At 36.5% G+C, this 12,771-nt stretch overlaps 1 protein-coding gene across 1 annotated transcript; it reads right to left on the bottom strand.

Annotated features, from left to right (window-relative positions):
• Positions 1–3,795: 3,795 nt before the first annotated feature.
• LOC133873824 (uncharacterized) lies at positions 3,796–6,072 on the bottom strand. The gene is made up of 4 exons (XM_062311598.1): positions 5,588–6,072; positions 5,309–5,479; positions 4,979–5,186; positions 3,796–4,227 (listed from the first exon to the last, which is right to left on the bottom strand). Exons 1-4 carry the CDS (start codon positions 5,768–5,770, stop codon positions 4,082–4,084), a joined length of 708 nt encoding a protein of 235 aa, XP_062167582.1. The 5' UTR covers positions 5,771–6,072; the 3' UTR covers positions 3,796–4,081.
• Between the last annotated feature and the right edge of the window lie 6,699 nt (positions 6,073–12,771).

Below are 12,771 nucleotides of genomic sequence, written 5' to 3'. Positions count from 1 at the left end.
CTTTTTTTTATATGTTTTTTTCACACTCAAAGCAAATGTTCATTTATCTCTCCGTTTTGTATTTCTTAACCTAACGTTTATTTATATTGAAAGCATATGACCTTTTTTGAAAAATATGACCATTACGAAAAAAATAATAATTTAAAAATGTGACCGTTAATAATCTACGGCACTACAGCAAGTCCATTTACCGACTAAAACAAGCATCCAGATCATAAAAATTAGGTTTGATCAGGCGATCAAATAATTGGGTTGCTGAATATTTTTTAATGAGTAGTTCTTATACTCACCAAAAAAAAAAAAAAAAAAAGAGCTTGTTTTTGGTTGCTGGAACCAGAAAAAAAAAAAAAAAAAAAAAAAAAAAAAAAAAAGAGGAAAAATTTTCAGAATTCCCAAAGAAAATTTCGATTCTAATGTGTTTCTTACTCTCTTGATTCTGTTGGGGAGTGCGATTGAAATTTCTAGTAGTTTTTACTTTCTAGCCGATTTGTTCTCTCTCTAAAAAACCCGCCCCACCCGGTTCAACCTGCACAATCTGCCCCGCACGGATACAAGTAATTTTTAGGGAGCTGCGGGTAGGGTTTTCCGAACCCGCATGGGCCAAAAATGTGGGAAACCGTCCCACCCCGCCTCGTGCCCAGCCTTAGCCGCAATGTTCCCACCCCATTTAGACTGATTTTTTGTTTTTTTTATATTTTTTGTGTTTTGGATTTGTAATGTTTTTTTATTCTTAATAGAGGAAACTGGTTTTAGATTGATTTTGGATTTGTAATGTTGTTTGTTTGTTTGATTTTCTTTGCAATCATTTTATTTAATTTATGGACTTGATTGGGAGCTGAGCTTATTGAGAAATAAGGTTATGTTAATTGTTAAATTATGAATGAATGGTGAATGAAATTATGCACATCCAGTAGTATTTAGGATTGATATTGAACGGATGGATTTCAAAAGAAAAAAACAAAAACCAAAAAACAATAATTTCCCTAAACCGGTTACCGATTAATAACCAATTTTTAATAATCGAATAACTACCGGTTGCGGTTATTTAAAGTGAATAATCGGGTACCTCGGTTGCGGTTATAAGGAAATAACCGCAACTGCAACCGGTTGTACACTCCTAGACACTACAATCAGACCATAATTATTGGAGGTCCACCTCGGGGGTATGTGTTTATCTTAGATGGTGAAGCCATTAGTTTGAGGAATGTCAAGAAATTTTATATTGTTGACTCATCATGAAGGTTGAGTATGTTGTTGCTTGTGAAGCTGCAAATGAGGTTGTTTGACTCAAAAAGTTATGGTATTGTGAGAGTGGAGTACTGTCCTATCATGTTGTTCTATGTCAGTAGTGGAGCGATTGCACAATCCAAAAAACTACGAAACCATAAGAGAATGAAGCACATTGAGCGCAAATATATTCTCATTAGACAGATTGCAACACATGAGAATGTGACCATGGAAAATATAGCTTCTACAGAGAATCTACCGAACCCTTTCGCCAAGATCTTACCCCATAAGACTTTTGAGTCTCATTTAAATGGATTTGTCACAAGTATGCCAAATTGGCTTTGAAAGCAAGTGAGAGACTGTTAAGGATGGTGATCTAAAACCCAATTTGTTTTTATGTGACAATTTTCATTTATTAATCAAATTTTTTATTTTACGAGAACAACGCCAAGACCCCCTTCTGTTTTTGGAGAAGATTTAATTGGGCATACCTTTATATATTTGTGCGACATTTATGTTTATGTAGTCAATAAGTTACACTAAATATGGGTTGAGTGTGTTAATGAGATTATCGCATAGAAGGTTTAAATCATAATACCTTGTGACTTATAACCTCTAGTTCATAATCAATGATGAGATTGGGTGTTCCATCTCATAAGACTATAATATATCAATAATGATGATCTATTTTACTCATGGAAGTGAAGACTTCTGATTGATATATTAGTGTGTTTGGAATACACTGAACTAGATCAAATGCATTGATATTCTATAAATTGTTGTCAATTGAATAGCTTGAACTTACAACTGCTTATAACATTAACTCTCAATTCTGAAAGGAATGCAAACTCAAATGTGAAGTGTAGATCATTTTGATACATTTGAGAGTGAGATCTTTTATAATCAAAATATCGATGTATTGGGTGATCACATCTAGCATTGTGAGAACACTACTCCTCAATATGGAATTCTTAATTTCTTTGATTGGAATCAATGAGATAGATTTAATGAGAGATGGTTATTCAGAATCCCAGGCCTAAGTATTTTAGTAATGAGTTACTAAACTAAAATATGCTCAATGAAGACCAACCCTACGAAACGAAGACCAACCTTCATGCGGTGGTCTTGGAAGGTGATTCTTGGCAAGTTGTCCGGCCATTAACAAGGCTTCCCCCTGTTGGAGCAGCTGTGAACCAGTTCTGGAGGATACAAAACTTTGGTTGCTAGACATTCCTAATGTTGAGATCCTGCATATACGGAGAGAGGCGAACCAAGCCTCTCACATGTTGGCAAAATCTGCTCTAGTGCATATGTTAGATCGTGTCCGTACTGAGGAAGTCTATTACTTGCTGAGCAAGTTTATTACTCTTGATTAATGGAATTGACATCTCTACCAAACAAAAAAAAAAAAAAGGAAAAAAAAAGTAGAAGATTAAATTGGAAACTCAAGGATGAAGAGAGAGAAATAAAGTCACAATAAATTTTTAATTAAATTTAATTTCACTATGAATATTTAATGGAGGAGTCAAATGCAATTAAAGAAGTTAATGGAGCTCTTGATCAATCATATTAAATACAAGTCATAAGATGACATATGTCTTATGTCCATTGGAGCTAATTTTATTTTCTCTTTAAGTCTCTCCTCAAGATGACAATTACTTACAAGTTACAAGGGCTTGGCCAAATTCCACAAGGAAAAGACTCGTTGACGTGGGATTAAGCGTAGGAGTGATTGGACTAAAGACATGGTTTCCAAGTCCAACCTTGCTTGGGATTCAAAATATTTAAGGGAATCTTGAAAATGAGAGTCCACCCTCTTGGCCATAATTCATAATTGAGGAGAGATGCAAGAGGTCTTGACTCTTGAGAGCAAATCTTAATCCCCACATACAAACCCTAGCCGTTCATTGTGTTGCACACCAAGGCATGCAACTGTACCTAATCACGGAATTCAGTCATGGAGCTTTTCTGATACGAATTGTGCTAGTGATTCACACATATTCTCAAACACTTGGAAGACAAACCTATTGGGAAACTAGCCTTTATTTACAGAGTAGGTAGGGTCATACCATTGACTCGGCCCTCACCTGCTACGGAATGAAGACCAGCCCTCCCCCCCCCCCCCCCCCCCCACTGAATTGATGAGCTTTCCAATTTCGGACATTTTCACAAACAGATGCCAACTTTTAAAAATCGTCAAATTTGTTACGAGTTAAATTCCTTATTATACTTGAATTTTATTTTATAAATAGTACCTGAATTTATACCTGAATTTAAGAATAAAAATAACTTTAATACTTCTATTATATTTTTTTTTTGTCTAAATATTAATCGTCTCTCACATGTCAATCTTAGAGATTGACACGGTAGCCGCCCCTCTTAATTTTCACGCAGAAGGAGAAGGGGTCCCATATCCCATAAATGTTTTCTCTTTTGTCCTTTCCATCCAACCCCAAAAACCTCGACTGAAAGGGCAAAAGTGCATTTTGGGTACCTCTGCCACACCAGAAGCCACAAACAAACAGAACAAGGGTCTTCCAAAACATCAAAATTATTACCACTAATTAATGACAACACAACAATACTAATATTCTATTAATGTAATAATAATAAGATAATATATAAGCTGTAGAAACAGCTCAGTTTCCTAGTGAAGAGTGAAGACCCCTTTCCATACATTTATTTTATTTCTACAAAGCTAAAAAAGCACAGGGAAACACAAAAAACAGTTCCATTTCTTCCTTAGTTATAATACTACACAATACCCAAAAGATTTTTCTGACCTTCTATTCTTCTCCTTGATAAAAAGACCCACTTTACAGCAGAAAAAAAGTGTAGGAGAGATTAGCTCAGCTCAGTAAGTCCAGTCCTGAGGCAAGCCCATCTCAGGAGGAAGATAGTGATGGCTGCTTTCCCTTTGCTTGCCCATACCAATCCCATTCAGGCAGCTCCCCTGTTGAGTGACTTGAATCTCCTGCCCCTTTCTCAAAACTGCCATAGCTGAATAAAAATAGATTCTTGCTTTTATTCCTCAGTCAAATGAAGAAGATAGACTCGCATTATTGCAGTCCACTGGATAAAAACCCATTTCGTGATTTGGGGGAAAAGAATGTACAAAGAGCATAAATAACAGTCTCTCTCACTTTTGACACAACAAGGATTTCAAAAGGAAGACCCATGTTAATTAACAAGTAAATATAAGAAAAAGCAAGCAATATTGTGCACAAATTCAGTAATTAATGCCTTCCTAGGGCTGAAAAGTGCTTTCTAAAGTAGCTCTTTCTGCTACTTCTAATCTTTTCAAAGTTCAAATTAGCCAAAGATTCAAAAACTAAAAAATAGTTAAAAATAACAAATAAAAACCCAAAAATCACTTTAAGCAAAAAGAAACAAATGCATTATGAGAGTGCCTAAAAGGCTATTAAAACACACAACCCCATGTTAACCTGTTAAAAAATAGTTAAAGAAAAAGAACCAGAAAAAAATTTAAAATTTAAAACTTAAAAATAAAATAATAAAATAAAAAACAGTGGACCATACAAAACCGAAACCCGCCATAATACTTGTACATCAGAGATAAACTTTATCTCGACTATTTTAAAGGAAAAACAGTTTATTGTGCATAAAATAAACCATAAATGAGTTTTAAAGCAAAAAGGCTTAAACACAACCCCATGTTAACCTGTTAAAAAGTAGCAAGGAAAAGAACCAGAAAAAAAAAAAAAGCGAAAAAGCATAGCTGGTAACTCACCCCGTTTCTTTCTTATATCAGTGGCTGTGACATTTTTGGCGGTGGTGGTATTCAAAGTACGGGGAATAAAGACACCAGTACCGCCTGACTCTTTCACAAAACCAGCACCAACTCCAAACCCACCGCTTCCCTGAAATGGTAAAAGCCGGTTTGGGAGGCGGTTTTGCTGAGCCCTCAGAACCCTAGCCCTAAAGCTATCAGCAACTTCCTGCAAATGACAAAAAAAACCCTCTAAACCCCACACATTTATTAAAGCTGAAAAAAGCAAAAATGCTCTCTGAAAAGACAAGTAAAGAAACCGGTTCAGGTTTCCGGTTTTTTCCTCGTCACCTGAGGTTGAGCCGGTTCAAGGAGCTGGTACTCGTATGACAGTTTGTGTCCAGGAAAGTAGGGCCCGTATAGCCCGTGACCAATCTCTTCAACTTCCAGACCGCCGTTGACGCCCATATATTCCTCAGGTACACGAGAAACTGGACCGCAACGAACCGGTCGTCTGAACCGCTACACAATACAAAACACCAAAAAAAAAGTAACTGTAAGATGGCCATGCAAATGCAAGGTGAAGGTGGGTTTGCTGAAGAGCTTCAGAGAGAGAGAGAGAGCAGGGACCTCAAGGGAAGGCTTGGAAACGTTTCGGCGAGATTGGAGCAACGTGAAAGCAGCGAAACGTTCAGTGAAGTCGTCCATGGTAGAACGGTGGTGGGGTGTTAGCCTGGAGGGCACTTGGCTGAGGAAAATATCAGAGGGAAGCCACACTTCTCCATCGTCCAAGTTTGGAGGAAACTCCGCCATAAAAGCTTTTGGGGGTCTCAAAATACACCCAAACAAAACGAAAACAAAAAGTGAAAGGTTTCTGGGTTCAAACTTCCTTTGCGAACGAGAACCAAAAAAACAGAGAGGGGAACTTCAAGGGTCTGAGACTCTGAAAGCGGGGTTTTCCTCCAGGACGACAGACTAGCGACCAGAGAGAGAGAGAGAGAGACGCTGCTTTCAAAATGACGTTACAAGTTGGTCTTTAAAAGGAATCCATAGAGAAACAGAAAATGCTAATAAGGGAACGTTTGGTTTGTCCTGATAGGATGGGTCTAAAAGCAGGTTTTGTAATCGCTAACCAAACATGGCCTAGGGTTGCTTTAGGCTGGAACAGCCGTACTCATGTCACGTGACCACTCGGCACACGCCATTTCTGCTCTAGCGCCGTATCAATAGCCTCCCTCGCTCTCCACTTCTCGGCCGTTCGCCTCCTCATCCTGACCTCTCCTTTCCTTTCGTGCATGTGGTTTCACGCGCTACAGAGGTAAGCCATCTGTCTACTTTAACACGTGGCCTTATAAGAAAGCGAGTAGACCAGATATGTACTGCATAGGTGCGTGAGCAGATATAAGGGAAAAGGCTGGCACGTTGTCAGGGTGGAGATCAACGCAACGGATGCGACCTACCAAGGAGTCGATGGGGACTCGTCCTCTTTGATTACACGTGTTAGTCTAGAGATGATTGCAGAAGATATGCCACGAATTCGATGATCCATATGAGTGTGTTTTCCGTGTTCCCTGTAGAGTAATACCAATGTATAACCTTTTTTTGGATTTTTTTTTTTTTTTTTTTTTTAAGAAAAAAAAAAAAAAAAAAAAAAAGGGTAAAAGCATTACCAAATAATTCCAAACACATAATATTCGTAAAATACTGAAAATAACATTCACCTTAATGTTTCATTATAATAAAAAAGCAAAAAATATCCACTAAAAAAAGCATTACTAAACAAGTCTGTTATTCTTCACGTTCATTTATTATACTTATTTATATCGGGTGATGTATCTTTTCTTTTTTTTTAAGTGATTGACATAAAAAACTATTTAAAATACGACATGTCAACCAATATAAAATGAATGTGAAGAGTAACATTATTTATAAACATTTTTTTAGCATAAGCCCTACACCATCTGTCTAGCTAGACCAAGATTCGGGATGGAGGTGACCTCCCTTCATGCAATATTGTATCATTAGGGTCGGTACTTAGACATTCCTAAAAGTAAAGAGTGACGAAACTCTAATATCTTGTAGTAAAATTATATGGTAAATAAAAAATTTTAAATTTTTCTGCTATATTTTTTTGGCCTATAATTATTTGTTAAGATTTTATAAACTCTATCATCTATGCCTAAGTTCCACGCCCTCTTAATTTCCCCAAAATAGGGTACATTGGACAAGATTTGTAGGATTATAAGTCATCATGTTTTTTTAACATAATGTATATGTATTAATACTAGGTCAATTTTGGTTTATAATTGTAGGCTCTTTAACAAGGTCAAGCATAGCTCCAAGAGGTAACTTAATCGGTTGGAGACCACGCCTCTTGTGTGGACATGTCAAAAAAAAAAAAAAACAAGGTCAAGCATATATTTAAAACTGTTAAAATGAATTTAATCATTTATATTTTGACACCCCCCTTACGTGTAGGTTCAAACTCTCCATTAATAGGTGAGCCCAACACGTGAGATATTTTAATTAAATGAGAGGTGAATAATAAAGACATGGTTTAAATTTATAACCTCTGCTAATAAAAGTCTAAACTAATAACAAAAATATGAATTTAATCATTTATATTCTAACAAGTAGCTTACAAGAGCTAACTTTTGTAATAAACTAATACACATTCCACAATCTATCACAAAGATTGTCAAAGTCTAATGAAATACGAACCAATCATATTCTCCTCTCCCAAGGTTTATAGAAGTTTGAACATAACTCCACGTCATTTACAAAACCCCCACCCACAAAGAAGCCAAACATCACATGATTTTGATTAACATTATCATATCCCAGAAAAGAAAAACAATTCACATTATCATGTGTTATTATTATCGCTATCAATTAACATTATCATTTAACTCGTGTTTCATTAATATGGCTTACAATCGGTTTTAATACACTTTTGTTGCCCATTTTGACATATGCTAATAATGAGACAATTAATGTTGTTTAATTAATAATTGAAGGTTTATGGTATATCTAATTGTTGACTGCCATTATGGCCAGTTTATCGCATGACGGTTGGGCCTGGCTACAACAAGGCCTTCTTCCTATTCCCCCTTCCACTCGAAGGCCACTAGGGTTAGCCCGGCCACAGAAGGCTAAAATAATGCATGTAGCTTTTAGCACCAAAGTTGATAGGAACCCACGACTAATTGAATAGAAATAGATAGATAATGAGCTCCTTTCAAGTAGGAAAGAGAGACCACAATGATAGATAATAAATCCAATTAGGGCTGGATACAAATAACAATGACAAATGTCAATATAATATTCAGTGCTTGAACCGTGCTCCCAAGCCTAAGTCTTAAACTACTTTCAAATAACTACCCACTTAATAAGGAAACTACCGCTACACTAAGTCACTAACTCTACCCACGTTGAATAGGCGTGGATAACAACGACACCAAATAATAACACAACAACATAAGACTCTTAATAAAATAATTAATGCAGCATTATACTCCCACTACCCACGTCATAACTACAACCCCACTACCCACATCTAGAGTCCTTCACGTGGCCATGATCTTCACGTGTCCAACTACCCACATTTAGCACCTCTAAGTCCTCCACGTTCCCATGCTCATCACTTGTGCCCTCAACTTCCACAACCAAGTAACGTGGGTTCCCATTGATGTGGTCCTTTTTCAAACGTCAATAATAATACAATTCGTAATAGCACGAATCATTGTAAGATAGTATTTATATTGAGGGAGTCGATCATCAAGGATTAAGTTGGTTGTATCTATCAAGCTTTAGTAAAATCAATTCTAATTTATCTCCTAGAAAATGATATTTTTGTGAGTTTTGCTTTTTAAACTAACAACTAAAATTAAATGCTGGAAAATAAATTAGAGTTGAACTTAATGAAATAAAAAATAAGGAATTGATTTCACCGTTATCCTCGTAACAATGGCCATTATATTTAACATGGGAAAATTCGTTCTGGGCATGATATTACTTGTGTGTGTTTGTCAAGCACATAACAAAGTTGTCAAGAAAAGACCATCATCAATAAATACGTGTAATCCATCTTTGTTAAGCATGGATTATCAAATTCATTAACTTGGTTACAAACAATCAAGGATTAAGTGTAGCTAATCTTCAGTTAGTGCAAATCATCTACCTAAATTATTCTAACCTAAAATGTAGCATGACTTGTCTACCCTAGGCATGAACTATCAAAATCACTTGTTGCATGTTCAAATAATACCATTGCATAACCATTATATAATTTTGTTTTTTTAGACAATAAATATAATTTGAATACTTATACAATCAAGATAAAGAGCTTTCTAAAACAAGATAAACATTTCATCAAGATTGCATTTAAATATTAAAACCAATTACAAAAGTGTAATCCTCATAGTTATACAATCATTGATGCTAAAAATAGAAAAATCCCAAAGAAAAACAATTAAGCCATTGATACTTAGATAGGATTCATCAAAACCCTATAGAGAGCTTAGCCACTCATGGAGGTCCTTGAATCCCTTGGAGTTGATGAGCAATCCATCATAAGTTGCTTCCAAAAATCTGTAATGAGAAATAAACTAAAAACTCTTCCTCACGTTCATTGTTTTTAGAAAACTACAAAAACTAAAACCTAAAACTAAGCTAAGCTAAGAGAAGGGATAATTGCACCACTTGTCCCTAGTGTATGCCATAATTACGAATCACTCCTATGGTTTAAAATGTTCATGGAAGGTCCTTGTGGTAAACTATAATTACAAATCGATCCCTAAAGTCAAATTCCGTTAAAAATTTTGACAAATTCTGTTAAATGTCACGTCAGCGCCACATCAAACCAATAAGATGGTGACATGTGCCCATTTAAATAAAAAATAAATAAATAAACTTAAAAAAAAAAAAAAAAAACAAAAGAAAACAAAAAAGGGAAGGGGTGGCGCGCAGCTACCCCTTCCTTTTTTGTTTTTTTGTTTTAAAAAAAATAAGTTTTTTTTTTTTTTTTAATAAATTTATATTTTTTTATTAAGATGGACACGTGTCGCCATCTTATTGATTTAATGTGGTGCTGACGTGACATTTAACAGAATCTGTCAAAAAATGTAACTGAATTTGACTCCAGTGATCGAGTTGTAATTATAGTTTACCACAAGGACCTCCCATGAACTTTTTAAACCATAGGGAGTGATTCGTAATTATGGCATACCCCAGGGATCAGTGGTGCAATTATCCCTTAGGAGAAAGCCCAAATGATACGTTATTCTTTCTTTTTATAGACAAAAGCTTTCCTTCCCTTGAAAAAAGGAATCTCCCATGACGTTTATGCACCGCCCAAGAATCAAGTCACGTGCTGCTGATTTATTCCATCTTTTTCTTCCATTTCAGAATTGCTGCTTACAGTTCTGCATTTCAGCGCTGCACTTTGCGCTCGATCCTAGATCGAGTGCGCTCGGGCTCAAGATTGGTGCGCTCGATCCCACTGCCTTGGCAGAAAACATGTTGCTCCCTTTTAGCTCGATTTTGATGGCTTTTTGTGTCTTTTTCCCTTAGCAACCTACAATTGCTTCGAACACAAAAGCAATGCAAAATGTTATATTGAAGCTAAGGGTTTAACAAATATAAGTTAAGAGGCTTGAATGTACAACATTCAAAACCTATCACCCATCAATCATCTTCCCTTGAAGAGGAACCTTGTCCTCTAGGTTCATGTGTGGAAATTGATGAGGGGTTCAACCTCTCCGGTTCTGTGCTTACCTTCCACAATTTCGGTGTTGCCATCTTCAAACTCCTCATACCTTTCCTTTGGTGTAGAAACCTTAATAGAGAATTCTTGAGGTGTGTGGCAACAATGTCTCGTTGTGAACTTTTCATTGAAACCGAAACACATGCCTTTCTCCCTTCTTTTCTACATCTCCTCCCACGACAATTTCTTGGCAGCACCGGATGAATATGGGCGTGTAGTATTTGTTAAGTACTCGGCTGAATATGTTGAAACGGTTGAGTGGTTGGACTTGGGAAAGCTTTCGGTCTGGTGTGGTTTTGGCCCTTGACCTCTTGTAGTCTTCCGGTCTCTAGAGAGATTATCATCTCCCATTTGTGCTAGCTCAATGGCTTCACGGAGAGTCTTTGGTTTGAACATTCGGAAAACAGATACAATATCATTTTTTTAATCCTCTAAGGAATGTTCCCATAAGTGCCTTTTGAGGCCACCCATCCACCCAGTTTGCCAATCGCTCAAATTCTTGTTAATGTTCTCACAATGTCCCTTCTTATTGGATTCTTAAGAGTGCTTCGTCATAATCTTCGACTTCAATAGGACCGAATCGGATCAATAACTCTTTTTCAAATACTTGCCACGTAATGGGCAACTAGCTCTTCTTGTACACCTTCTTCATCCATTGTCACCATTGATTGGCCTCGCTTTCTAAATGAAAGGCAGCCAATGACACCCTCTGTTCTTTTGGTGTTTGCCTGTAGTCAAAGTATTGAACTACCCGCTCCAACCAAATTGTGGGATCTTCTCTCGAGTAACGGGAAAAATCCAGTTTAGCAAAACCATTCGATCCCTTGGATCCATTTGAATGCCCAAAGGAATTTTCTCCCAACATGTGAGTTGATACTTTCTCCCGACATGTGAGTTGATACAGAAGGCCAAAATAATGTATATATAGCTTTTAGCCCAGAAGTTGATAGGAACCCACCACTAATTGAATAGAAATAGATAGATAATGAACTCCTTTCAGGTAGGAGAGACCACAATGATAGATAACAAATCCAATTAAGACCGGATACAAACCACAATGGCAAATGTCAATACAATATTCAATGCTTGAACCGTGCTCCCAAGCCTAAGTCTTAAACTACTTTCAAATAACTACCCACTTAATAAGGAAACTACCACTACACTAAGTCACTAACTCTACCCACATTGACTAGGCGTGGATAACAATAACACCAAATAATAACACAACAACATAAGACTTTTTATAAAATAATTACTGCAGCATTCTACTCCCACCACCCACGTCATAACTACAGCCCCACTACCCACATCTAGAATACTTCACGTGTCCAACTACCCACGTTTAGCACCTCTAAGTCCTCCATGTTCCCGTGCTCTTCACTTGTGCCCTCAACTTCTACAACCAAGTAACATGGGTTCCTATCCAAAGACCTTGTGCTTTAACAAAAGGGAGCACCCAAACTACAATAAAATGCAATGCACCAAATCACCTCAACACCACATCATATAGCCGCTCAGGACCACTCGAAAATAACTCTCAGATATAGAGGTGAAAATACGGTCATGGTTAGCGGTTATCCCATCAAACCGCTAATCATAAACGCATAAGGCTGTTGGTGGTTATTTTATAAACATCGGTTAGTAATTATTAATCTTATAGCTGCTTTTTAAAGTTGAGCCTTTTGGGCCTATTGGGGGTGTTAGGCCTGTTTTTGGGCTCACTTAAAACATTTTAGGCCCTTCTTCTTCTTCTTCTTTCTTTAACTTTTCAAGGCAATTTTTGGCCTAAAAATGTGCACTCTTTAGCACTTTTCAGGCACAATAAGCTAATTCTAATTCTTCTACCCATATCATTTTAACTACTTTAATAATTTGATTCATTCATACTGTAGAGTTAAAAGGAATAAGATAATTGTGTTTTCTTACAATAAAATGTCACTCCTTTTCTAGTATGCTTAGTCCATATTCGAACTCTATTCTATTTTTCAATCCACCATTTTAAATAAAATCAAGAATAGAGTAACATATAAATTTAAGACAGTTATAAATT

Source organism: Alnus glutinosa, chromosome 7, assembly GCF_958979055.1.
Source record: "Alnus glutinosa chromosome 7, dhAlnGlut1.1, whole genome shotgun sequence".
In the NCBI taxonomy this organism is placed as follows: Eukaryota; Viridiplantae; Streptophyta; class Magnoliopsida; order Fagales; family Betulaceae; genus Alnus; species Alnus glutinosa.
Note: the sequence above shows the minus strand (reverse complement) of the source record. Positions and strands in the feature narration are given on the sequence as shown.